Below are 27,930 nucleotides of genomic sequence, written 5' to 3' on the forward strand. Positions count from 1 at the left end.
TCTGACTACCATTGTTGAGAAATTTATTTCTGTTGACTTGAACTTCAGTGTGGACCAGCAATGGGATCCCAGTCAACAGAAGACCAAATAAAAAGTACTTCAAATTTAAAGATAAACTAGAAGTGTATAGTTGCAGCAGCCATTCTTCAGTACTGTACTACCAAGTAAAAGCAAATTGTATGAGCTAACAAGCAGAGATATATGTAAGTTTGAAGAGTTACCTTCACACCAAGATTGAAGAAAAATCTAAGAATGTTCTTATCTAGAAAAAAAAAATAGAAATATGAATACTTGTAATACACTTCATCTGATCTAGAAATTAATCCTTGCATAAAGTTCTACTTCAGTAGAGAAACACACGTATGGTGTTGTTTTGCATGTCCTTGTTTGATTTGTTGTTGGTTTTTTGTTTGTTCCTGTTCCCCACCCACCTTAGTAAAGTAAATGGAACACACCTGCAGTTTAAATTTCCGTTTTAAATGCTTACGGAACTGAAATTCTGATTTTTAGAGGTACAGTTCAGTAAACATACACTACCAATGCAGTCAAACATGGCATGTTCTTTATGAGCATATTCTGTATTTATAGTATGCCAAAACCTGCCTTTCTGCAGACCAGTAAGGAAATGCTGAACAACTTCCAAGGTTTTGATTGCAACAGACAATCTGTTACTTTTGTTAGTGTAAATGGAAGCAGTTCCCCAAATAAAATCCTATCAGTTCACAAAACCTGGAGATACAGTGGGTCAAGCTAAGAACCATAAAACAATCATACCAGATTTTTAAGTGTAGCCACTTAAAATAACTGCAATATTAACACCATAAAGTGAAGCAAAACAACTGCATACAGCATTCCCTCCCACCCCTTTAACCATGAAGCGGCAACAAATAAATCTTTGGTCCTATTGCTAGCCGGTGTCAAAAGAAGTTGTCTTTTGCAAGGCAAAGAAAGCCTGCTGGGAAAAACAGTATGAAATACAGATGTTCTGGCTTCTCACCTTTAGGTAAGTCCTCCCCATTATTGCACAGGGAGTAAGAGGGTGCAATGGCTCTTTCTCCCTTTTCACTAAAAGGGAATCCAGGGTATAGTGGATCCTGATAGGGATTCAGAGTCTGAGGCAAAGGCATTAAAGGCTGGTTAACTGCTTGCATCGACACAGGAACTCCAGCAACTGGAGCAGATGTTACCTGAGCCTGTGATACAATAGAGTCAGGTCCTGTTGTTGGGGCTGGCATCAGTGAAGAAGCAGGTATTTGGGCTGGAATACCTAGCAGAAAACACACAAACACAAGTTTTATTTCACATGTAAAATTGTAAAATCCATAATCTTATATAATCTATGTAAGATTACAAAAGAAAGTGGAAGTGGAAAAGACAAGCTTCAAAAGACAAGAATTAAAAATGTAACAAAGGTGTTCGGAGAGGCGTAAGAGGAAATTTTTTAGAGCTGGGAAATTTGAAACAACCAAAGATTTGGCTAAATGCAAGGAACAGTTTTCAGAAAGAAGTGAAACCATTAAGATTTCCAGAAATAGATAAACCCTTATCGTATTTACTAAAAAAAGGAAAGGAGAAAAAAGGTGAAAAAGGTGTGAACTGAAATGTATACATGAACCTTTACAATTCTCATTCAGACTAGTCATTTACATCAACCCTCAATCTGAGCTGAGATTACCTGGGCTATGCATCTTCCATCACAGATGTTGTCACGTATGAAAGGATCATTATGGTTACTAAAGTACCATTCTATGCTGATTCCAAGACTAGTTCTTATACAGAAACACAAAAGTGGGATAAAATACAGCACCTGATCTAATGAGCAATAATGAATTGAATCTCATCTAATTACATTTATCAGGTAACATTCACAGCACAGAAAAAAAATACTATACTGGTTTTGCTACAAGTCAGCTGAGTTCCAAAGGGAGCCTGACCTACCAGACCCAAGCTGAGTCCTTAGCAAATCAGAGGCTTATTATGTGGGGCACAGAACACCTATCAACCTTACACATGCCGACTGTGTTCTATATTAAGCAGATCTCTAGAATAAGCCCCATCAAAACTCAGAGCAATCCCACTCATGGGAAACATGGAGAGCTGAGTACACATCTCTCTTCTACCTTCAGATAAGGAGTCAAGTGAGCTACACATGTGTAATCAAACATCTACCAGAACTCTCACTAACTCTGAGCAATGAATAAATACATTCCCATAGATGACTCCCTTTGGGATGGAAAGTTACAAGACACAAAACTTCCCATGAAGGCATTTTCAATGTAGCAAGACAATTAGAGCTAGTTAGTAGTTTCTAATTCACATTAATATTTCTTCTGACCTGCAGGTCCATAAGTTGTTGGCTCACTTGGCCAAGCTGGCACAATGGCTGGTACAGAAGGCACTGTTGGAGGCAAATGCACCTCAGAAAAGACTGGTGAGGGTGTTGGAGTTACACTCGGTAAGCATTCTGTCAGTTTCTAGAGAAACAAAAAGATCATGTGAATTTATTCTAAATAAGCGTTGTTGGTGAGCCCTAACATGTCCAACTTATTCCAAAAAAAAAGCTTGAAGACTCAGTACTGTCCAGACTGCCACCAGCACAATAGCAAAACATCAACTAGAAACGTATCAAGTTGCATACATAAAAGAATTGAAAGTGAAAAACACAATTAACTTTGGATAAAGAGATATGAATCAACACCTTTCTCAGAAAAGAAAGGATATGTTTTTACTTTTCTGTCAAGGGTAGCATTTTCCACACTCTTTACACTGGATATAAAAGATTTCCTCTTAACTCAAGGTATGGACTTCTAGCGTTATCACTATGGAAATGACTGCATAGTTAAAAGCCAGTATCACAATACATACATGGCTGTGATGAAGCTCCCCTTTGTCTGAAGTCTCCTGACTGGAAAACTTTGAAATTAAACAAACATTTCTTACTTGTTCAGCAAGAACTGGAGAATCTGTTTTTACTTGTTCCAAAGGTGATGAAGCTTTCGGACACCTCTCATCTTGACTATTCTTCTAAAGCAAAGTTAGAAACATAGAAACACAGTTAATCTAATGAGTGTTTTTTTTTTCCAATATGGATTCAAAAATATTAAAGCATTCTACATACAAAGTGGGCTAAGAACCCAATCGTTATTATAATTAGTATAACATTTTGCTCATTGAAAGGACAGCAAAGAATAGAAGCCAACAATGGGCCACAAATCTTCACTGAACTTCAGAGATCGCGGTCTGTTAGCACAGTAACTATTAGTAAACATCACATCTTTTGTGGTCCCATTGTGCTGGAAGTACAGACTGTACTAAGCAATTACAAATGCATATTTGTAAGTGCTCTCGATAGCCCAGATCTGGGAACTCCGATTGTTAAGAAAGACTTTAAGTATCTGTTACAGGGGCTGAGGAAAGCTGATGGCAATACAAGCCTCAAATCTTTTAAGTATTTCAATTAAAGCTGTAAAGCAGCAGCAGTCACAGCTATAAAGGCAGCTATTGCTCTGCTAATCGTGTAAGAGAGAAGCAATAACATTAAAAGAAAAAAAAAAAATTTGGTCTTTTCTTTAAGATTACCTCGGATGAATTTGGCTCAAGCTTCTGACTTAAGTGGATCTGCCTGGAATTTGACTCTGTAACACCAAGACATAACCTAGTAAATGAACCATTACACCATTTATGGCTATCACAACTTAAGCCAGTTAAAGTTTGTCTTTCCAAAGTTAAACCTCAAAATAAAACCTACCTCAGCGTGCATATTAGTTCAGAATTCAGTTTTTATGAAAGATCAAAACATCCTAAAGTAACTAGTAGATAGGGAAGTAACAGAACAGACTTTAAACCTGGGTCTTCAAACCCCTACAGAAATTCTGCATTGATGTTTGTTAACAATTTTTCTTTCTAACTTCCCTCAGGCATCACCAAATGTAGCTGTCTTTTCAGTTTAAACACATATCATTCATTCTAAGTCCCTGCTGTGAAAAAAATGAATTTGTACTTTGATTAAAGTGAAAATGGTTTGAGATCTGCATTTCCATATTCAAATGTTAAAACAATAGAAGACAGATGAGTTTAGGAAGTTTCACTGGTTCAAAAGATCTAGAAAGATTTTGGACTGATGCAGAAACTTCAATTTCTTGAGCACCAGCAAATACTTGGGGGAGGGGGGGTGGCGGGGAGAAGCTACTGAAGAACAGTCTTGGCATCATCTTCATATAATACGATCAGTACAATTTTTTTTGTTTTGTTTGTTATGTTCTACCTTTTTTCAAATCTGGCTAACACTGCTTGTCAACCAAATTCACACACATCAGTTTAAAAGCAGCTGCCAAATAGGTATGCGTTTTTTAAAAGCTTAGTGTGTGTACCACCACTGTAACACCTAGACAACAATGCAAACAAACCCAATATTGACTATGAGAATTCCTGGCAATTCCCCAAGTACTGATAGATATATCAAAGTACTGAGAAGGAAATAACAGTTTATTCTTGTAGATATATTAACTTAGTTTCAGAGGCAGTACAATCCAAAACATCACGAAAAACAGAGAAAAGACAACATGCCATGAACATCAGTGAAATTCATCATGACACTACAATAAAGAGCTTCCTCTATATGAGGAATCTTTTTGGCATCACAGGTGAAACTGGCTATCAAATTAAACAAGGTTCAGGTCTTTCAGTAAAGAAAAATGGGTAATATCAGTCTTTGCAAGGCTATTCAAAATGGTGTAAGAGGAACTGAAAGGCACAAGTTCCATCAGCACACATCAATGCCTCTGCTTTTACCAGATATAAAGGAACAACAAAAATAAATGCAAGAAAATAACAGCTTCTAGGAGGCGGCTAGAGTTTGACTTTTTATTTAGTGAAGAAGGGAAAAAAACAGAACAGCTAAGGCTAATTTTGGTGTTTAGTTATAACAAAGCTGACAGACAACATTTATGGGGGGGGGAAGGGGGGAAGGAGAAAGGGCAGGTATTTGGCAAAGATTAATTAAGTACCTCCTGACAGATACAGCTTTCATCTATTACTGCCACTTTCCACTTCCTGACAAAAGAGGAAAAGCTTATAGTCAACGAAGAGAAGCTAGGGAGCGTTACAAGAGACTCAAGAGAGGAACCCTTCTAACATGAACAGGGTGGTATTGTCACCTTTTCTGTACGCAATCCTCTCCCTGCTTTCTGTACCATTGCATGCTAGTTCTTCACCAGACTTCATTGAATACTTTGACCTGCTTTTCTCTTGACTTATTGCAGTAAGCACCGTTAATACTCCTCCCACTAGTACTTTCTGCTACACTTGCTAGAATTTCAACAAGATCTAATTTAGGGTGGCTCTGATAATCCTTTTTTTTTTCCCCTTCATTCCTCTTCCCATTTACTGCAAAAGTTCCAGCAAGGAACCTACCTACTTCTTTCAGCCACATTCACAGAACAGGAAAACATGCAATTTCTTCCCCAACCACACCTTTACTACCTTGACCTTACATTAGCTGGGTGCTGTTACCTAAAATTATTTAGGCAATGAGGAGAGAATAGATTGGTAATAAAAAGAAAAAAGGTAAACGAACTTTGATCTAAGAATATTTATTTTTACCTTTATCCTTTTGCTCTTCCACCTCTGCTGTCCACTTGCTGTTTCTTCTCTCATTATTTGAGAACTTTTTTGGATTTGTATTATCCACAGTCTGTGCAGCAGCCTGACAGACCGACTGATTCTAAAGAAGTTGACAAAAGCAGAAATGCAAATACATATATTAGACACCATCATCTGACGTGACACTGTTAGGCCTTCCTTCATGACAGATATACTTATTTAAGTGCAGAACAAGGAGGGGGGAAAAGCAGCCTTCATCAGTATTCAGATTCATCCACCCTCTCATTCATTTCTAAATTTTGCAGCATCTCTTTTGAAAGCATTCGTGTCATTAGTTTTACATGACAAACAAAAACTGCTTCAGTTGAAGAATTTAATTTGCACTTTAAAATTGCATCTTTTTACCCACAGGATCTGTTTACTGCCTGGATGTACAGAGACTTCGATCCATCTAAAAAAATAACCTCAGTAGAACAAACTATCAAAAAATCTACAGGACACAATCTTCCTTCAGAGAGAGAGGAATCCACTGAAGCCAGCTGGGCTCTAGTGCAGAAAGAGCAAGGAAGTCTGACATAAAATATTTGCATTATTATTAAACCAGGCAAGTTATCACATCTGTGAGTTCTCAGGCTAAAAAGGAAAGTCAGTCCTAAATAAAACAAGTTTTTATGTGAACTCAGAAAAGCCGCCTAGATGTCTGTGATACTTCAAGCACCACAGTGCCATTTTACTGAGCTTTTTCTCAGTAATAAACTGGACTTCTGAGGCAGTTTTGTCCTCACATTCAGGCATGATCCTACCAGATGAGGAAAAAGACAACAGATAAATAACTGTAGGGGAGTGCAAAGCCTTCCAAAGACAGGAAGATCACAACGAAAGAATCCCATGGCTTCAGAAGCTCTTATTTCTACCATATTTGGTATACCAAAAAGGTAAACAACCTTTGAATTGTACCGTACTGCAAAGGCAGCAACTCTACAACTTCTGGTTAACAGTTCATGGACAGGTGCTAAGAATGCTCTTAATTACAACAACAAAAAAGCGTACATTGGAAAGGGCAGGAAAAGCTTGTTCATCCCTCTGCTGGATCTCGTAAAGTGAACGAGATTCTTCTATTGCCTGTTTCTCCCTGCGTTCCTCCGGGGATAGGCCAAAATAGTTACAATCTCTACCACCGTGGTTCAGATCCTCGGTTCTCTCCCGATCTGGTTTTCTATAAAGGAAAAAGCAAAACAGGATCACATTATCAAAAAAATCCATTATCATCAGTATCAAACATAATAAAAATTAATGATTTAGAAAGAATATAATTATACATCACTGCTTATGTGATTCTACACATACTGGAACTCTTCCTGCCTATTGCAAGTTATCCATGTGGATAAAACTCAAGAAAGGGAAAAAGAATAGTGCCTACTGGGAACTGACCAAACCCATCTGCTATCTATGGCTGTGCAAGAGAAAAATCAGGAAAGGACATTTCTGTAAATAAAACAGAGAAGGGAAAATGCATTATAGACTTCAATGCCTGAAACATCACTACACAAAATTAACAACATCACTATTTGAGCTTGCTGGACTACTTAACTAAATGTTTAAAGGATACTTATGTATTTGGGTTAAAGGAGTGAGAAAGAGGCCCTTAAAATGTGGGATGTGGCAGTCTCAGAAGACACCCCAAAGTCATTTATATCACAAGAAGTTACAATACAAAAGAATGACAAAATAGACCATTAAGAGTATGAATGCAAATAAAGTATTTCCAATAGGAAAGAGTGGAAACAATCAAAACAATCTCTGCTGCTGCAGCAGCAGCATAATGAATCAAAAATCACTACCAAAAATGCAGGCAAAATGATGTTCTCATACTCCAAGTCATCAGTCATAATACATGGCAGTCATCTTTACCAGGCTCTGCAGATGCTAAAAGATCTTAGCTATGCCCAAGAAGTGCAACTTGCAACATTACTTCAGCCTCAAACAGAAAAAAAAAAAAAATCCACCTTCCAAGAAGAAAATATTGCTTCACACACAGTGCTTCCAGGTATTGCCATGCAAGAAAACAAGTGGGAGTTCATGATAGCAGCAATTTTGAAAAATAAATGGGAGGGGAATAAGTTTGTTTTTGTTTCTTTAAATGAGCTTGTGTGTATTCTTACAGACTTAAAACACTTCCTAGGAATTCAACAGCAACCTGTTTCAAAAGAATAGTCAGAAGCACCTGAAACGGGAATTGGGGCTCCAAGAAGCTCAGTTAAGAGTTTAAGACAAGCAAGATGTTATTTTCAGTTTTACCTTCCACTCTGGGAAGGATTCCTGCCTGGAGCTTTTTGCTCCGTTGAGGTCTGATGAGGTTGGGGTCCAGAACATATGAACTGATGCTGCCTGGTTCCCACAGTATGCTGAAGTCGAGGAGGTAGTGCTGACTGGGGTTTTATTGACTTGTTCTGATTCTTTGACCCTCTGCAATCTACATCTGTGATAGACAAGGGAAGACAGAAGTTATTCATTATTATTACTATTATTATTTTATTTTTATTTATTTATTTATTTATTTATTTTTAAGTTCTTTGGGACAAAGTATCTGACAACAAAGATTCTGCCACAGAAAGACAGGTTTAGTCCTACCGGGCTGAGCATTCTGCCCCCACGTTGGGAAAAACTTTTTCATCTTCTTCCCTGGCACAGTGTTCCAGCCCTCCATAGGAGAGGCCTGTGGAAGAGGTTTAAGGCTCTTCAGTGACACAGAATGCCTACAAAAAAAAAAAAAAAAAAAGAATGATGGAGGAAGAAAAAAGATGGCTTTAGGACTAGTCTGTGGTGTGCATAAATGAATACCATATGTTTTAAAGACTGACAGATCTTTCCATTTTTGAGAACATTGGACTCAAAGTCTTTTGTTCTTTAGGATTACACTCAAGCAGCATGTGGAACTTTTTCCTATTTTTTAAATTCTCTGATAAGGCAATGCAAATTTAGCCAGTATTCAACAGGACAAAAAGGTTGATTTTTATTTATAGACAGGAAGTACAGCCCAATTCTTGAAAAATTATCAGTTTTCTTACAGCAAATTGCATGTGATTTAACTGAAATCTTCCTCCTTCCCTCATTTATCTTGACTGAAAGTGTTTCTTCTTCCCAAAATACATCATGCTTAAATGTTGGCTTTTTTTTTTGTCCCAGAAGAGTCAAAGAACTTACAGAGGAGCTCAAGACAACATCTATAGATAAAAATAGAGATAGACAACCTCCCCGCAAATAAAACCACCACAACCATCATCACCAATTTTAAACAGTTAATTTGTCCTGAGGCAGGGTGAAGAGATTACACTGATCTGAACAGCAGCTTCGCTCTCTCTCTGATATCAGGTAGAGCTACCCAACCAACGGTGAAGCAAGGTACACAAAATGCTATTTTTTTAATCAAATAGTAATAATAATGAAGTTACTTATATACTCTGCAAGTAATATCCAGAAAACATTGCATTAGAAAGTCTGGCAATAATTAATGCACAACCCCCTTTTCTTCTTTTTTTTAAATATATTTCCTTTTTTTTTTTTTTTGTAGCAGTACTGCTTCAAGTAAAGAAGTACATACGCTTCAGGGGCTGAAACTAACTCTGAACTAAAGTAATGCTACCATTACCAAGGGTAAGTTTGGCGCTCTTTTCCAGAAGAAATAAAACACTTACTTTTCTCCAAGCTCTTCTACAAATACAATAACTGGCCCACTCTCTGAGCGGACTTCTTGAATGTGGGCATTGTAAAATTTCCCGTTATGGTCTAAGCGCACCTAAGGGAAAAGAATAAGAAAAAAGGACCTAAGCCTCAAAGGAAGAGAACAAGGTAATCTAACTCCTTAAACTATTAGCGTTATTAAAAATAGGTCTTTTCCTCCAGGCAACACAACACTTGAGAAATAAACATTACATAATTCAGTAAATGCATCAAAAACAAGTCTTCATAGCTTTTCTAAAAAAAAAAAATAAACAATCAAAAAAGCACACCACCATCAACAGCTTTCCAGGTAACATTACTTAATGAAACATTTACTTCTGAACTGTGTCATGTAGTTTTGGAACATATCGGTGCAGCAAGTATTTTCAGCTTCTCTCAGAATAAAAAATCCCAGAGCTTTTCCTTGTTAAAATCCAGGTGCAGAAGAGAAAAATCCTTGACTGACTTCACTAAAATTTTGTTTCAAAAAGAACATAAAGGACTCCAATTCAGAGGTAATTCTTTAAAAAGTTTTTTAAACTAAAGGAAGAAGTTGTAGACAAGTGACACTAATCATGTCCGGACAAAAAAATCAGACATTCCATGTTCTTAAAATTGTTTTGTTAAATATAAACCAAACTTAACAGTGTTCTGGTATAGCACTTGGTTTTCTGCTTGTATTAATTTGGTCAACTTCACTTTGCATTATGTCCTTCATCTTCCCTTCCTGCGTTTTTATCCCATATACTTATTGTTTCACCATGTATATAAAAAATTTGACCAAGAAGGTATGTTAATTAACAGAGTTCTTTCTACTAGTAATTTCTGTACCTTTAAGTCAATACTACAAAGAACAACCTTAGGATCTCCAATATAAAAATTTAAGCCCACATTATTAAGCAATAAATAATCAACTGTACATTAGGTTTTTTGAGTGTTTTTTTTTTCACCCTTTGGGGGGAAGGCTGGGGGGGAGGACGGGAGTGGTGGAGGTCTGATGAGGTTGGGGTCCAGAACATATGAGCAACCTCATAAAGGTTGGAGGAAAGCCTCCAAAATCATCTGATCAAATCGTCCCCCTACCACCAATATCACCCACTAAACCATGTCCCCAAGTTATACACATACACAAGCATGAAATACTTAGAAACTATTGAATTTATATTTAAAAACAGTTACCTAAATGGGAAAATTGGCATCCTGAAAAGAAAACATTAGTGTCTCAAACTGTAATTCTGTATTACTTACTTTACATTTATCGCCAACTGAGTATTGCATGCCAGCAGCAATGGAAAAATCTTGTTTTTGCTGATCTGTAAATACATTAGCAGTAACATACTGTTAGTTTAAATACACTAAAATGGTCATTTTATAAATATAGTAAAAATTGAAAAGCAGTAATTGTAGCCCTCAATGAACACACTGACTCATACGAGGAAGACTCCTGCCTAAAATGAAACTGTCATTTTCATCACTGTTCTAGAGGACTCCCCTTCATACATCAGCATGCAAAAGTTGGAACTGTAAGTATGCAGTCACTTACCCCATTTGGATTGTAGCCAAACCTCATATTCAACATTTCTGTACACTGATGGATTGAGTGATCTCAGAACTTTTTTAGGCAAGACCAACAAGGTGGGATTTCCATTGCTCTTAAGGTGCTGTATGAAATGAAACAAAGTGCTAAATGGTCAATTACACAGAGGTTTATAAGTTTTGCATTTTTAATCACTTTTTAAAAATTCTGATCTGAAATACAAATGAGCCAAGAAGGCAAAGCGTAGAGTTTTGAAAAATTAATTGTATGATGTTCTTTTAACTGTACCAGAACAGAATTAACTAAATGAAAACTAAACAGCACTAGAAAGGACATTATTTGTTTCAAAAGTAATGTTTGCATTCAATGTGCCAAAAGATGGATCGTTTTTAAGATACTACATTAGGATAACTAGAATTTCAACATTATCTCACGAACACTAAACACTGAAAATAATAATACAATTTTATGGGAGGAAAATTAATCTTAACATATAAATACCTTGTTGCCAGAAAGAGACTTTAATCCATTCATATCACCAACTGTTGTGGTTTTACTTCTGCAAAAGAACAAAGGGAGAAGTGATAGCATAGTGCAAATAGGACTGGAAACCCAGTGAGAAACACCTTGGAAGTAGATAAAATAAAGCTACTATTCTCTTCCTGTTCTTCTGCATGAAACATACCATGCAACATCTTTTTCTAGTAGGTTTTAGATATAACTTCAGTTTTAGCTCTATATGGTATAGAAATAAGATTTTTTTTTTCCTAAGTACAATTTTTAGAAAGTCTACCTTATACAAACAAATTTAGCCATCAGTTAAAAAGAAAGAGAGGGTGACAAAGGAAATAAGAAATTCCACTAATATTTTGCTGTTTCTAAAAAAAGGACAAAAGAAGCCATCAAAGCCAAACAAAAAACATGCTTGATTAGTTAACAAGTACCAGGCACTCTAACTTACTCTATTTTCCACACCTGACATCACTGCAAGTTGTAGGCAACTATCAGCATTAACTTCTTCCAAAACAAAATAGCTTCTAACATTGAAAAATAACATAACTGAAATGTTGACGTTTATAAAATGAAAAAGATCATTCAGAGAACTCAGTGAAGAAACAAGCTGGAGTCAACTTTAAGACATGAAAAAAAAAATTCAAGACTTTATATACAGAGCAAAATGTTCATAATTCAGGTTAAGTAGGTCAAGAGTCATACCCACTAGCTCTTGCGTCAAAAGACATATGGTTTAAATCAAAAGCATTGAGTTTGATGGTCTCAAGTGAGCACATGACCTTAATTTACGAAGGTGTTACAGAGGTTAGTAGTGTATTTGCTCACGAATCACAATAATGCAGGGTAATGCTGCTGCATAAGAAGCTCAGGAAAGTTCCAAAACCACAAAGAAATAGAGAGGGTTTCCATACTTTGACATTTAACTACAATGATTTTTCCTCTAGGCAGAAATACTTTGTATTTTAACTGGAAATGTTCCCTGTTATTTTTTTCCATACAAGAAAGGAAGCTAATCCCATTCCCAGAACTTGGTATTCTTTCTCTGGTGATTTCCATCAGCTTCCTCGCTGTTGTTTTGGGCATAAAAAAAAAAAAAAAACAGCTCCCAAAGTCTCAATGAATTTCTTCTGCCACATGCAAAGCCCCCAAAAGGGACTTTAATGACTTTCAACAGGAAGAGGGGGCATGCTGCACTAATTCTCATGGCTTCAGTGGAATTTCACACAAGCTAGGGTTTTAAGAACAGTCTTAGACAACAGAAGAAAACCTGCCAATACATAAACGCAAAATTGGCACTGTAAAAGACTTACTATGCAAAAAGAATCAATAGGAAAAAATATTTAAAAGCTATCCAGAGCATCCAGGTCCAGAAAGAGGAATTGAAACCCATGTATATAATCACTTTATAATAATCAAGGAACAAAGCAGAGCAAGCTACATCTTTATTTCTCCATTAGCTAAATTTAAACACCCTCTATAGAATCATGAAGTTGGAAGGGACCCATAAGGATCATCGAGTCCAACTCCTGGCACCACACATGTGTACCCAAACATAGGATTAATAGGACCTGTCCACTTCTTACTTATTTTCTGTATGTGTGCTTCTTCGAGCTGAGATTTATAGATTTACCATTCTAGAAAAAAGTGCCACCTAAAATTTATTAGAACATCGATCTTTGCTCTCAGTTGAAACCGCTGAAAAATTAAGATAATTTGAGATACCCTCTGAGACACAAAAAAAAAACAACATTCTGACTTGTTTACACAATCTGATACACGTACAATAAAACACTCATTTGCCCCCATCCATTTCTTAAATGGATAAGAAATATCATTAAGTATTTGTGCCAAATTACAACAAAATTAAGCAAGCTACATCTTTATTTCTCCATTAGCTAAATTTAAACACCCTCTATCAAGCAGAGATCTCAGCCCAAGTGTAGAAGTACAACAGGTTGGATTAAATTCTTGTAATTCTACTGTGCTGAGAGTGAGGCAACAAATTGTCATGGACTTTACCACACCAGACTGGCATACTGACAACTCTCCCAGGGGATTCTGGTGTTTTCAACAGAAGGGGGACACATTGCAACATCAGTATTCCTTTACGTAAAGAGATATGTATTGTTCACAGGCATCTTGTGTTAAATTCTAAACCCCATTTACCTGTAGCTGTCATCTTCTGAATCTGAAGCAGACACTTCACTGCTACCATTACTTTCCTCTGTCACACCAGCAGTACTAAGTTCTGCGATGATTTTCTTCACATCTGTATCAAATACCTTCTCATATAGTAACTCATACAGAAGAGCTGGAGAAGGGGACAAGAAAGTGGCGGGACAAGAAAGTGGCAGGACAAGATCGATTATAAGCTAAATGAGATTTTACACCATCACGATAGAGGCACTTGAAGTTACTTCAATCAAAGCAAACGAGCATTTTGAAGTGTTAACTGAAACACTGAAGTCATTAGAAGCCAAAACAGCTGCAGCTATTATAGTTTAACGAGTATGCATGAAACTACTAGCAGCAATCAGGTCTCTTGACAGGCAAATTGGGCCTTAGCCTATAACTCTGCACATGGGCAGAATTTTCATGAAGAATCAGAATCCCTGCAGGGGTTGCCAAGTGACCCATCAAGCCTGGTTAGAACCTTTGGGCATTGCTTCAATCTGGTTTTAAAAAAAAAAAAAAAAAAAAACAGTAATCCATGCAGACATTTTCAGTCTGTTTTGTATATGCAACTCCCATTATTTCCTCTGAGAAAATTATCCTTGCATATGTAACTTAATATAAACAAGTTTGCTAACATCATCTGAAACAAAATCAAAACCTGAACGCTGACCTAAGACAATGCAACAGATTATAAATTAGTGTAACACTTTCTGTTCATATTAGAGCACCCAGACTCAAGGAGGGAGGTAGGTTTTCTCCTCTGGGTAGATAATCTGCACTGTTGTCTCAAGAATCAGCACAGGAGAATTTATTTTTTTGCAAAATCATACAATCACTGACAATTCAAATGGAAAACTAAGCTCCTACAGAATAAATCTTCATACAGAGCCTTTTCCCTTTAACTGAAACCTGATGATATCGTTTCCAGTAAAAATACGTGCTTTTATCTAACCAACATAATACTTACACTGGCACAGAGCAGCCCTTTCTGAATACTCTATGGGATAAACAATATCATAGTGGTTTCCATTTGAGAAGCACAGCAATACCTATTAAAAAACACACAGATTTTAAGTTTTGCATCTCACTTGATTTTTCATATGAACACTGCCTTTTAAACTCAATGTACCAACGAGCTTTGCTGTATATCAAGATCTCTAAGCTCCAATGAAACAGCCAAAAAGCTTAGTGAACATCTTTTATATCAAAACCAATTTGACCAAAAGTCAAGAAGAATTTAAGACACTGATAGCTGTGAGTCTACATCAGTTGTAAATAGGTTTTCAGAATTTTAGACCACCAGGAAGATATGCCACACCCCAAATATGAACCAGCTATTTTAAAAGAGCTACCTGTATTAACAGTATAGCTGCCTTAAATATGTACAAAATAATTTATTGAAATGGAATTCTCTGAACATTTTCTTTCTGTCGAATAATAAAAGTCATTATACTGTTTGTTGTTAATTAAAGTAGTCTTCATTCAGTCTTTCACAGTAGCCAATTCTTTACTTTACCTTATCAGAAAAGCCATTTTCAGTTACATGTGAAGGAGAAGCATTTGGTTCCCGGTATATTATAAAATCTTTCCTAAGGAAAAAAAAATTGTAATTCACGTGAAAACTCATCAATAAAAACAGAAATATTCAAGCCAAGTTCAAGGAACATACATAACCAGAAAAAATACCTAGTGGAAAAGAATACTGAAGACAAGTGCAACAAACGCTGATCAAAAGGAGACCTGCTTTTATGAAATATCTTGCTTTCTCAGGAAGAGCTCAAACAGAAAATATTTACATTTAACATCCAGTATTATCTTATACGTCCAGTTTTCACTATAGGTCAAATTTCTACACAAGACCACATCCGCCATGATGCACAGGAAGAGGAGCTTGCAGAGCACCATAGCAATTCTAGCTCATAATGTCACAGAAGAGACTTAACATGGAAATGGTAGGTAGTGATTTAAATAAACAGTTGTTTTTTTTTTCCAAGCTATTTCTACTCCTCTCTCAGTGCAAACATTCAAATTTCTTGCAAAATTGTCATCCCATATTAATATTCCCATTTATTGTATTTTTTTATTTTCCATAAGCACTTGTGTTCTTTTTTTTTTTTTAAGTAGCAGTACAATCATTATTATTCCCAACTTACCAATATTTTCAGATAGACAATTTTGATATAATTACTGTTTGTTGAATTTTAAAAATGATCTTATGCAGTGTTCTGAACACATTTGCATATTCTTCCATTTGCCTTGGAGGTGTATGCTCATGCACTGTCCCAAAAGTCTTTCTACAACCATTCCCAACACAAGAAAGATGACAGAAGTTCAGAGAAATATAGAGAAATACAGTATTATACATGAAAAGGGTACCAAAGAAGTCAGTAAGTTTGAGCAGAGAATGTGGTGTTTCTTCTGTAAGCACAGACATTGGCCTACTATAACACAGTGACTGATGCAACGCACACAGAGCTGATGACAAGTGCAGCACATCCATGAAGTCAAGACAGAACTGTGCCTGGAAAGTTCATAGCTGCCCATTTCTAGAGAAATTCATTTATGCCATGTGGAAATCCACTAGAAGAAAGAGGAGGTTTTATGAAAAGAAACAGGAAACAGCAATGTTTCCAGAAGCTGAGCAGCGACTTTGGCTAAATCTGTCCTAGCGGATCGATTACACGTGCCCAAGAACACTTCTGGGCACTGAGGCCAGCTAACAGAGCAGCCCACATCTGTGGTCAGAAACTCTTCTTGCCTGCTGCTTTGTAAAATGGTTAACACACTAAAAAAAAAAAAAAAAAAAAAAAAAAAAAAAAGAGACATCCAGGAGGTTCACTTTCCTTTCCTCTTTGGACACAGCCAGCAGCTCAGAGTCCAACATCACATTGTGTTCATTTGACTCAAATTGCCGGATTTAAAGCAGGAAAAAAAAAAAAACACAGTTGTCTCTTCAACCAAGAGAACTAAAACAAGCTTTGGGTGAAGTCTGGACCAAAACTGCAATTGTGTGCTGCTGCAGTGTTGCCACTGCGTACTTTCTCAAAACGGGTTTAGAAAATTTTATTTCTGCAAACTTGAGTTTTAGTCCTATGCGATGACTACTTTTCAAGGTGAAATGACTCCCTCGTTACACTTAAGATAATTAAAAATACCTTAAATGAACAGTTGGGCTACTACAGGTATGTAAATTCTCAGTTTGCTATCCACATTTTAAACGTAGAATTTTAATTCTTTTTTTTATTAAAGTATAATATGTCAAAGTGACAAATAGAGGAAAATCCACAACTGATGCTAACATAACATGCTTTTTTTTTTCTAGAAACTCATTCTTTGCTACGTGTTTTTCTGTTATAAATCAATGTCATGATCTGACGTTTAATTATTTCTTCCTCTCTCTTTTATCCACAGTGCTCCCTTTGAATTCTTCACTCACTAGCCCATCACTTCCTTCAACAACAACTTTGCTCACAAAAGAAAAGATTAATTAGTCTTGCAAAATGATTAAGTATACTCACTGCAGTTTTTGGACTGAAAACAAAACCAACCCCCTACCATCCTTCTATTACAACTCAAAAAGAGCATTTCTGAGAAGAATTTTGTAGCTCAGGAAGCCGCCTGCTTCAGGGAGGAGAAAAAAATAGCATAACCAAAGTAGACATGTTATGGATCTGAGAAGCTGAAATGACGACAAATCTATTGATACTATATTTTTATCCTGTGCTTGAGAAGTCAAACTCTCTCACTTCTCCACTTGGCATAGAGCTGGAAACTTTTACTTCTGCTTTCCCTCAGTCTGCCAGCATGCAGGAAGAGAAGCAACTCTTTCCCCCTACCTTCATCACAATCCCTACTTTCCCTCTACCTTCACCACCATCCCTACTTTCACCAAGAAGAGTGCTTCTCTATGCACAAATACCAAAATTTTTCTTAAGCATAGCTCAAGATACAGTTACTCTATTTTGCCTGTACTGATACAGTGGAAAAAGGAAAATTTCCACAGAAAAGAGAATATAGCTAAAAAAACAGCAGTAAACCAGGCAGTCTTACACAGCTTCGCGCAGGGGAGGTATGAGAATGGCTTTCTTGCATAAACCCTAAAATCTCGCTAACCTGCATCAGAGTATTTGTAGAGAGGCAATAAAGAAATGGATACAGGCCACTGCTTAGTGATAGTGCTACTAGTAAGGCCTTGGTGAGAAATAGGAAGAAAAGCAGTTTTAACAGAAAAGATATAAAAATAAACAAAAATAAAAACAGTATGATTCTACCCACAATTGCTCGTGCAGGTGAGAAGACTGACAATACTGCAAACTGCTACTCTAATCTGAGATTAAGTGTCACTCTGAAAGCTTGCTCTTCTATTTTTATCTAATACCTTGACGGCTGCAGTTTTCAAAGCGTATTTGTTATTTTCTAAGAACTACAATGCAATACACAATTCCATCTTTTGCACTTAAGCTGGTTAACTAACAAAACTGAATTGACCTCAGTAAAACATATTTAGAAGTTTTCTTACTTGTACATAAGAGAAAGGGCACTTATTTCTACTTGTCCAACCCATTCCTGTATTGGAAAAAGAAAAAAGAAAATTCAGTTCAAACACACAATTAGCATACTTCACGCACAGATAAAGAGAAGCAAGAAATCATTTTCAAAAATAAATATATTGACACAGAGACAGAAGTTCAGCCAAGGAGCTTTGAGTGCATTCCGAGTATTTTTTGAAATAATAGCTGTTCCAGTAAGGTTAAGGAATAGAAGCTGGAAGCTTCTCTCCTTCCCCCCCAAAGTAAAAATTGTTCCGTACTAAATTAAGAATTTAAAACAATCTCATAAATGCAGAGCTATCATTAATAAGGGTGATTTTGAGAGGTGATAGTGTTTTGGTTTTTTCTTTTGGTAAACAACCGTCAGCCTACCAAATGTGACATCTACCAAGTTTTTTTTTTTAAAAAAAAAAAAAAAAAAAAGTTACTCTCTGCCTTCAGAACTGTCTGGTTTTGTAGGCCTTAAACTAAAGATGAACTGGAAAAAGAGCCCTGAAGGTTAACTCTCCTGCTTAAAACATGTATCTTGACATGGTCTTATGAAATGCACTAACACAAAGCAAACAGACTCAGCTTATATAAACTGTTAACACCCTAACAAAAAAGACTAAAATGAAATAGGAAAAAAAAAAAAAAAAAATCAATTTTGCTTTACATCTGTATCTTTGTAACAGCCTGCGGCTACTGTACATAATATTCCTTATGTCAGTAACTGTTTTTAAGACAACCTTGAATAAAGGTCTAAAAGTCTAGGTGATGAAAAAAGCAAGCCATGCTTTGTTTTTTTGGCATTTTTAGAGGCTGGAAACATTTGGATACAATTTGGGGGAATAACACATTTAAATTAATAGAAAAAAATCCCAAAACATTTTACAATAGAGTACACATCTATATAATCACGTAATACAATAATCTCAAACTCAAAAATATTTGCAAAAAGAATCCCAATTACCAATCAACAAAATAACTGCTTTCTACTATAAGTGTACCATACCTGTGGATTTTCCAAACATTTTAAATAGTCTTCAAATGGCCCCTCTATGAACTGTATTAAAAAAGAAAAAAGTAATATCTTTATTAGTGTAGAAAATGGATTCCCCAGTCTTTGACCCACTGTATTCCCCACTGCGACCCACATACATTATCATTAGAAATCTAAGACTACCCTGCCCTCAAAGCGCTCACAATCACATAGTGATGTAGAAATGAGGGGGAAAAAAGGCTTTAAATGTATAGGTCTGCATCCTAGAAAACCATATAAACAGCTTTTGGAGATCTCACACAATCAAAACAAAAGAAACAAAAACAAACAGCAGCCAAAGAAGAATACAAAAAAAAGTAAAGAGGGCATCAAATAGATGTTTATGAGGAACTCGTCCCAGGAATGCAAGGCATCACTGGAGTATGTGTCTGCTTATCAAAGTATCTTGTTAAAAGAAATTGGCAGCAAACGGCAAGCACAAGCAGGAGTCACATTTCTATAGTACCTATACTTCGTGTAGCCAAGTCATAAAGAACTTCTTCCCTTTTCTGTATCACTTCAAATAAACTCCAGTGGAAGGATGCACACAGACAACACTAAGTGATAGGCTAAGGAAATAATCCTTCAGCTGCGCTCCTTAACGTGCACAGAGAGAATACAAAATAAAGTTCATGATGGGAACTACTTCTTAAATTACAGGCAGAATCGCCCCTCTAATCACAGTTTTTAAGAAACTAGGTGATAAGGAAAACATGAGGAACAGTGGGATTAGAAGTTCTGCTTTAGCCATTTTGAACCTGATTTGATGGTGATGTTCCCAAGAAGCATCAAAGTCTGATCAGAATTTAGCAGAAGTAATCATGTATAAAGTAAAAAGGTGGAGCTGAGAAACAGCAGCATAGACAGTAGTTTCTGAGTGTCTATGCTCATAAAGATAATGCAAAAAGGAGGAAAGGAAGGGCAGCAGAAATTTCTCATAGAAAACTGGAGAGGTAAAAAAAAAAAGAAAGAAGAGAAGACAGCAGCAAAGATGACACTTCAGGAAAAGATGGGGATGAAAATGAAAATTGTGATTACACAGTCACCTGAAACTTTTGGTTATACAAGGATCTATGCTATAGAGACAAAAAGGGACAGAAATCCAAGCTGAAATAGTTACAATAGACAGAAGAACTTCAGTGAGTACCACTGGTACATGTCAACAGCACTTAACTACTAAAGGAGCAGATGAAGAAGTAGTTGAAGAGACATGGGAAACATGGCATACCTCTTTTAAAGAGAAGAAAGTTAACAATGCCATATTTTAGACAGAAAACACAATGTATAGTAAGAGGCATGGGAAGCAAAGGACATCAGCAGAGCTGTGGTGAGATATCTGAGGGAATAGAAACACTAGGAAACAAGAAAAGATATGAAACACCTCAACCCTGTACATGAAACACCTATTTTGAGGAGCACTTTTTTTTTTTTTTTTTTTGCTTTTCAGAAGCACAGCAAAGGTGGTTAAAGGAGAAGTCACATCACTTGGTTCAAGTCTGAGGGGGAAAAAAGAACAGTGAGATTTTATACACATGGAGCCTAGGAGTTTGGTGGCAAGGACCACGACATTAAAAGTAGCTAGGGTTGACAACACAGTTACCCAACCAAGATGGCAGAACTGGGGAAGAGAAAACAACACACATTTACAGTCAGGAAGGACCCTAACATTTCCCAGAACTTCATAAAGCCACAAGAAAGCAAGTCTAGACAAACAGCTTTGGAGTGAATGGGCTAATTCTGGAAAGAAATGGATCGGAGAATTGGCAGCAAGGGGGCAAGGAAAAAAAAATGAGAGAGGGATCTAAGAGTTGGTAAGTCATCAGATGGACAGGGCACAAAGAAATCAAACAGTTCTGGCAAATGGAAATCGGCAAGTCAGTGTCGGTCGAATCCTCTCAGAGATTCACTGCACTTTGCTTAAGTCTTTCTTGACAGTTTCCACATTATTGAGTGAGCGGTCACATTAGAGCACAGGACACCGTCAGAAATTACAGCATATACACAAACTCTCCGTCCTGCTTCCCTTCTCCTCCCTACGCCACTGTATACATAAGGCAGGCTTTTTACTCTGTGTCTGGGTAAAGTTAAAACAAAGAGACCTGAGTAATAGTCCTCTACTAAGAAATGCTTAGATATAATCCTGTTTTGGCTATCCTGGTAATTAATTCAATGGTGCATACACTGGAACACAAGAAGGAGCACTGTTATTTATTACCACTCTTAAAGGGAACTAAAAAAGGATTTTAGAATGTTGGCACTGATGACACTGGTCAGATATACATCAAAATGATATTTGATGTCCATGGTTGATGGAGAAATTTGTTATAGATGTTTAGGAAAGGGGAAAAACAAAGAAACACAGTAGCAATACCTAATAAACTGCTGACCCTGAAACAAATTTCACCAATCAGAAAAGTCCCTCATATATCGTAAAACCAATTAATCAGCACAATAAGAATATTTTCCAATTTTTATTAGAGTAGACATTATACTAAAATAAAATTCAGATTTCCATCAGTCCACTGCAGACTGAAGAGTTTAAGAAGGTATGGTTTTAGTTTTAAATGAACACTGGAGTTTCTACTCTTTCTATCCCAGGTCTGCCCAGTCCAAGCAGTATACAGGTCCTTCCCCGGGCTTATGACAATGAGTTACTGCCACCTGTTAATTAATTTAAAGGGCGCTTACTTTACAAAACATCAACTAGTATATAGCTGCAATGAATACTCACAAACAGGAGAATATACTTTGGAAAAGTGAAGGAAAAAAGGAATATTCTTATTAAAAGCTCACAAAGAGAACAAGAATACTTACTGCTTCAAACTTCTCCCTATTTTTCCGAAGATAGTCTACACAAGCCATCCTAACATCAATGTGCCGAGACTGAGAGTGTAACACCTACAATGGGAGAAATCAAAGAAAGTGACACCAGGTCTTACAATTTTTGATGACTATAGTCTAAATACAGCCTTGGAGATAGTCTTAAAAATAAAACTAGAATATTTCAAATGTTTACTCATTCAGTAACATCTTTACAGAGGTGAAACCTCAACTACTTATCCAAAATTAAAGTACCCACAGAGTGCACATATTTACTAAATTGAAACATTCAACTACGTGTGGATTTACTATGTGAAAGGAGTAGCATTTGTTGATTCATTCTTCAAATGATCACTTGCAAAGAACTTCAACTGAAGTTACAGCAGGAGTGGATGAAAAAAAAAAAAACTACCCACATGCACTTGTCAGGAAATCCAACCAAATCCAAGAGACCACAGGGCTGCTTTCCCTTTATTTAAGAGGAGTAGTTCTGTTGCCCAAACAGTGGTTGGAAAGCCAGGAATTCAGATCCCAGTGACACCTGCACTCTACCCCCTGTTCAAATCTCTACTGGAAAAAATATACATATATTATTTTCATCATGGTTCAGAGTTAGGTCTAGCGTGACTTTGTCTGCATCACCACTACCAACACGGGGAAGTTCCAGTCAATTTAAATTGCAGCTTTTTGCAATTCTTACATACTACCCTCAATTTAAGAGGCTTCCTATTCAGATCTGTTCAGCTTTTGTGCACAGAGTACAGAGATTCAGCAAAAATTGCGACTAAACACCTATTAACTCTGAATTAGAGACCTTCCCTTTAAGAAAATAAGAATCAAGTGTTAAAAATTTAATAAAAAGTTTTAAAAAATGTTCTATATACACTGGAATGTGAGGAAAGTCTTCTCTATAAACTAATGAAAAAAATCAGAATATCAACATGCATTCAGTGATCATTCCCCTGAAATTAAAAAAAAAAAACAAAAACAGTTCCTACAGAACAAGCATTTGCTTGCCTGAACTTAATTTCAGTGGGAAAAATACTTTGGAAAAAAGTAAAGAGAATGTGAACTGTGTATAATTAGTACAGGAATTTAGGCTCTCACAATCTGAAGCACCAGAGCTCCCACTGCTGTTTGCTTGTATTTAAGACAAGATGACGCTGTCACTTTTTTCCTTTAACAGTAACATTGAAATGGGGGAGGGGAACGCAACAGGAAGAATTGAAGATAAATTACTCACTTTCTCTAATTTTACAGTAAACTACTTAACACAACTCAGAGCGAGGCTCTTAAACTCTTCCCAGTGAATTCAGCTTCCTGCAGTCACATACAGAGCAGCTGTACCCAAATGTTGAAATCTTCCACTGAAAAATGCTCTGAGGCAGCAGTGAAAGGTCAAAACTTAGGAGGTAACGTGTTCTGAAGAGGGGAGAAGCCTGGGCACACAGAACTTCTCTCCCCCTGAGACACTAATTCCCTATTTTTCCCCTCCTCTCAGCGCATGTCTGTGTAACATTAACCAATACTCATCCACATTTTAGCATTAGCACCCACTAACGAGCCCCACTCCCCGTGGTTCCCCCCAAAACGGCTTTCTTTAAGCAACCAGTTACCTGCTCGGCCACAGCCCTGAAAAGACAAGATCCATCCTTGGCAACTCTCTTCCTGTACAAGCCCTGAGATCGCAAGTAGCAGTCCATGGAAGCTTCCCCAGGAGCGTCCGTGCCGCTGCCGTGATGGCTCCGCTCCCCGCCATCTGGTTTACTCGCCGCCTCCATGTTTAGCGCCTCACGCCGCGGGGACTGGCTGCACCTCTCCTAGCCCCACATGGCCCCACAAAGCCAGCCAGCAGCCCTGGGGCCGGGGAAAGGAGGCCGCAGCAGGCCGGCTCGCGGAGCGGTGGCCTTCCAGCACCCACGGTAGCAGCAGCGAGGGGAAAGGCGGGCTGGGCTGGCGTTATCAACCTGCATGTGGGAACCACGGAGAGAAATGGGAAAGTTTTACTGCTCGGCCTGGGCGGGTGGCCACGTACAAAGCGCTGCTCCGGGTAGCAGGCTCCTGCTCCGACTCCTCCCGGGGCAGCGGTGCCGGGCGGTCTCCGCAGACCTAGCACGCAGCCAGCCTGCGGGGCGGAAAACAAAAGAGAAAGGACATGTGCGGCTACCCAAAGGAGGAGGGGAGAGACAGGGGAGGAAGAAAAAGAGAAGCGCAACCTGGAGTTTATTTTCACTTTCAGCCCGGGCGCTGCTGGGAGCGGTAGTCCCGGCAGAGGAGCAGCACCCGTGCTGTCCCTGGCCCCACGCCACCGGGGCCCTGCCACCTTCCTGTGTGTCACTTTTACTGGCAAGAAGCCACCAACATTTGTATTACAATTGCATGCCTGCATCTTGCTTGGCACTGCAAGCAGGCTTTAGAAGGCTTTGGTGCACAAAATCTGGCCAAAAGCAAGCTTTCCAAATGTGCAAGGATATATATATATATATATTTTTTTTACACTAGTGGTTTAGCTTACCTAGAGGGAAAGCTAAGAAACTTTCCATGGCACTAGTGATAAAACATTACCCATCACTCTTTAGCTTAAATGAACAAATTTTGATGTGTGAAAGAGCGGTGACCACAGAAGGACTGAAAACATGGATTTTTAACTTCCAGCCAACAGCAATAAGGCCAGGGAGGGCTACGACTTGAGCTGAGACCTGAATATAGCCATAGCTGATAAACAGAAGCCACAAGCAGGCTGAGCCAGGAGAAAGCACTGTAGCAGCTCCAGTTAAGCAGTATCAAACTTCCTTACTGGCAAAGCCGGCCTCCTGTGGGGAAAAGGAACTGGTCTGCAGGAGACAAAAGCAGATTCCCCGGGAACGCTGCAGAGGAGGAGAACAGAAACTGAAAGTAGTAAAAGTGAAGCCCAGATGACACCCAGCAGCCAAAGCCAGCTGTAAGGCAGGGCTGGGATGCGCGGGCCCTGGGACGGGGAGCACGAGGTGTAAATACTGGGGAGGGGCTGGAGGGACAGCCCAGACTTCTCACCAGAAGGCAGGAGAGGTCATCCCAACTGCAAACACTAACTGTGAACGCTTCTTGGGAACACTCCTCCTCCTCCTCACTGTCTGCAGGGCCACAACCGTGCCCTAACACGCCCACCGAGCTGTCCTTCCTCACACCCGCGCTCCTGCCACCCTAAAGGCAGCGAGGGGCAGGGCGAGCGCCTTCAATCAGGATGTGGGGACATTCCCTTAGGAACATCGGCGTGCACGAGGTCACCCAGGAGGTGACAGAGCACAGCCTGCTCCTCAACACGGAGGAGATTACACAATCACAGCGCTGGGGCAGCTTCCGAGAAGCCCCCCGTTGCCGTGCCCGACTCCCCACGCGGGGCAGGCAGCGCTGCCCGGTGCCCTGCTCCCCCCGGAGCCCCCCGGAGCCGCTGTCCCGCCGCCCGCCCCGCACACACGGCGCCATTTCCCAGGCACACGGCGGGACCCACGCAGACCCCGGGAGCCTCAGGGCGTGCGGGCAGCCCCCGGGCAGCCCCCCCGCAGCCCCCCCCCAGCCCGGGCACAGCGCCTTTATTCTGCAACCCCGCGCCCAGCCCTGCCCGCACGGGCCCTTCCCAGCCCCACGGAGCCGCAGCGCGGCCGGGCCCCGCACTCCCCCCCCCCCGGCCCCGCACAGCCGAGCCCCGACCTCCTCCTCCTCCTCCCCCCCCCTCCACTGGCGCTTACCGGCTGCCCCCTCCCCCCGGGCAACGGCTGCGGAGGCTGCGGCGGCGCCACCCCCTCCCCCGCTGTTGGTTCGGTCCATCGGCCGCACCTGTGCGGCGGGCCGCGGCTCGTACCATTCGCCGCGCGGGGGGGGGGAAGGAGGAGGAGGCCGGCGAGGATTGCCCAGGCGCTGTAAAGGAAAGGGGGGGGGAGCTCTGAGCAGGGCGAAGCGGATGGCGGCAGGGTTGGGGCATGGGGGGGGGGGAGCGGCTCCGCGTGTCTCCCCCCGCGGGGGGCGCGCGGTGGTACGGCCCGGGGACCGCGTCCCTGCCCCCACCGGGCAGCGCCCAGGGCGCGAAGGGGCCGGGCTGAGGGGGCCGGGCTGCGCCGAGGGCCCGGGCAGGGGCTGCCTGCTGTCTTAGCGGCCGGTTATGGCTTTTTTTTTCATTATTTTTTTTCTGAAATGACCATTTTTGGTCCCAAAAGAGTCTGGGGTTGTATAATCAGGCTTACTTGGTCAGGCGCAGTTCAGCGTACCTTCTCTCAGAAGGTGCATTCACAGAGTCTTCTGTGACTGTTTTCACAGTTTCAAGTAGTTTTTTTGACGGATACCTACAAAACGGTCACGTCCCTTTGATAAAATGCACACACCGTAATTTAATAGTAAATAAGAGATACTCTTACCTGGTGAAAGAAAAAAATACACTTTCCCTGACACCAGAGGTAGCTAGCATGGATAGTTCAACATTTAGCTGAGTTGACGGGAAGGTTTCCATCCACATTAGTGGGTGATGGATCAGGCTTAAGTATAGAGGGATAAGAGTATTTTCCATATAAACCGTTTTCTTTATGGATCTCTGCGTGTAGTCAAACTTCCTTGTGATTCTGCTGATGAAGAATAGGCCCAGACTTCATCTTTGTCTCGCAGAATAGCGGTGTAATAATAGCTAATAAATAATAATGGAAGGCTATGGTAATGGTTGCATTACTCCTGGACACAATTTATAGCTGACTGTGCCTTATGCACGAGTGAAAGATCATACACTCTCCGTATTACATACCTTCCATTACATCTCAGGAGATGGATGGCTGCAGGAGGAATGACTGCACCTGCAGAAATGCAGTCTACTGGAGTTTAAGATTATCATACTTCAAAAATGTAGTAGTCCTGTAACATTTTGACTTCTGCAGAGTTTTGGTCAAGGCTGGAACCCTGGCCTGTTATTTTAACTGCTTTGGTTCCATGTAGATGTGATACCATTTGAGGTGTTTAGCATTTCAGGTTAGTAGTACCTTAAAATTGAAGAGCTGACGGCATAGTCACCAGCTTAATATCTTAGCACAGTGAAGCAAGCAACAGAAGGGTTGGTTTCAGTTAATGGAATAAATTCCTGTGAGAGAACTAAATAACATTATCCCACATTGAATGCATTAGATACGTTAAAAAGACAGCATTTGACATGATGTTCACATTTCTTAACTCCCTACCAGAAGTATTTTTGACACTGCTAAGTGGGTGCATTCTGAGATTCTGGCCAGAATATTCCACTACAGCCACCAGTTTGGAGAAGAAAATTTGCTTTTGTTGCTTTATCTTAGGCAAATGGTTGCCATTCATTATTAGAGAAATGATAAAAAATGTGTGGTGATAAAAACTGTTGCTCCTACCCTTGAGGAACACTTCATCAAAACGTCTTGAAGATGTTGTACGTCAGTAAGAGGTGGACAGGGGGAGTCCATGGAAGGGGTTAGGAAGTGAAGAGACATTTACAGAAGTAAATGTGTGACTGCAGCTAGAAAAGGTGAGGGGTTTGGCAGCAGCAGTTTGGTTCAAAAGCAGAAAAAAATGTTTTCTGTAACTCAGTAAATAGCAACATATACTAGAGGAGTGATTTAAATCACCATCATGAAAATGACTCTAATCAGCGCATAGGAAACTTTGATTTTAATGATTGCTTTTAATCTATTTTTTTCTTAATGATTGATTTTTCAGTGATTGGAAACCATTAAAATGTGCTGATTATATTGTATACATAATTTAGCATTTCTGTTTGCTAACAAAGAGGACATGCTGTATCTACATACATTGAGACATTTCAGAGTTTAACACAACATTTATACACATTCTTAGTTTTTATATTTGTTAGTCCTGTTTCTTTTTTACTAGATTATTATTATATTTGCTTGTGATTCATGTCGAGCGCCTAGTGGATGAATGTGGGAACTGAAAAAAAATCAGAAGATAAAAAAATATTTATTATTGCTTTTAGTTAAACAAGGTTATTA

The 27,930-nt window shown here is 39.1% G+C and overlaps 1 protein-coding gene and 1 long non-coding RNA gene across 7 annotated transcripts in view; one reads left to right on the plus strand and one right to left on the minus strand.

Moving 5' to 3' along the window:
- Window positions 1-25,828, minus strand: part of OTUD4 (OTU deubiquitinase 4) — a 31,058-nt gene extending 5,230 nt beyond the window's left edge. Inside the window, exons 1-22 of one of the 6 annotated variants that reach the window (XM_084517431.1) lie at window positions 24,971-25,322; window positions 24,735-24,804; window positions 23,554-23,904; window positions 21,932-22,015; window positions 19,091-19,141; window positions 18,066-18,112; window positions 15,063-15,135; window positions 14,514-14,595; window positions 13,538-13,682; window positions 11,360-11,417; window positions 10,865-10,982; window positions 10,570-10,634; window positions 9,297-9,397; window positions 8,233-8,357; window positions 7,900-8,080; window positions 6,652-6,817; window positions 5,602-5,722; window positions 3,580-3,635; window positions 2,941-3,024; window positions 2,336-2,474; window positions 998-1,267; window positions 222-262 (exon numbers count right to left, since the gene is read on the minus strand). In XM_084517431.1, coding sequence (XP_084373557.1) covers window positions 222-262; window positions 998-1,267; window positions 2,336-2,474; window positions 2,941-3,024; window positions 3,580-3,635; window positions 5,602-5,722; window positions 6,652-6,817; window positions 7,900-8,080; window positions 8,233-8,357; window positions 9,297-9,397; window positions 10,570-10,634; window positions 10,865-10,982; window positions 11,360-11,417; window positions 13,538-13,682; window positions 14,514-14,595; window positions 15,063-15,135; window positions 18,066-18,112; window positions 19,091-19,141; window positions 21,932-22,015; window positions 23,554-23,718 — 2,172 coding nt within the window. In that variant the 5' untranslated portion in view covers window positions 23,719-23,904; window positions 24,735-24,804; window positions 24,971-25,322. Of the gene's footprint in view, window positions 1-221; window positions 263-997; window positions 1,268-2,335; window positions 2,475-2,940; window positions 3,025-3,579; window positions 3,636-5,601; window positions 5,723-6,651; window positions 6,818-7,899; window positions 8,081-8,232; window positions 8,358-9,296; window positions 9,398-10,569; window positions 10,635-10,864; window positions 10,983-11,359; window positions 11,418-13,537; window positions 13,683-14,513; window positions 14,596-15,062; window positions 15,136-18,065; window positions 18,113-19,090; window positions 19,142-21,931; window positions 22,016-23,553; window positions 24,116-24,734; window positions 24,932-24,970; window positions 25,323-25,665 lie in introns of those variants that run through there. The other 5 variants (XM_084517429.1, XM_084517430.1, XM_084517428.1 and 2 more) reach the window with 5 other exon arrangements.
- LOC311435907 lies at window positions 8,396-18,736 on the plus strand. The gene is made up of 3 exons (XR_014692483.1): window positions 8,396-9,003; window positions 9,173-9,255; window positions 16,958-18,736. It is a non-coding gene; the product is annotated as an uncharacterized lncRNA (long non-coding RNA).
- Window positions 25,829-27,930: the final 2,102 nt, after the last annotated feature.

This window comes from Aythya ferina, assembly GCF_964211825.1.
Source record: "Aythya ferina genome assembly, chromosome: 4".
Classification (NCBI taxonomy): Eukaryota; Metazoa; Chordata; class Aves; order Anseriformes; family Anatidae; genus Aythya; species Aythya ferina.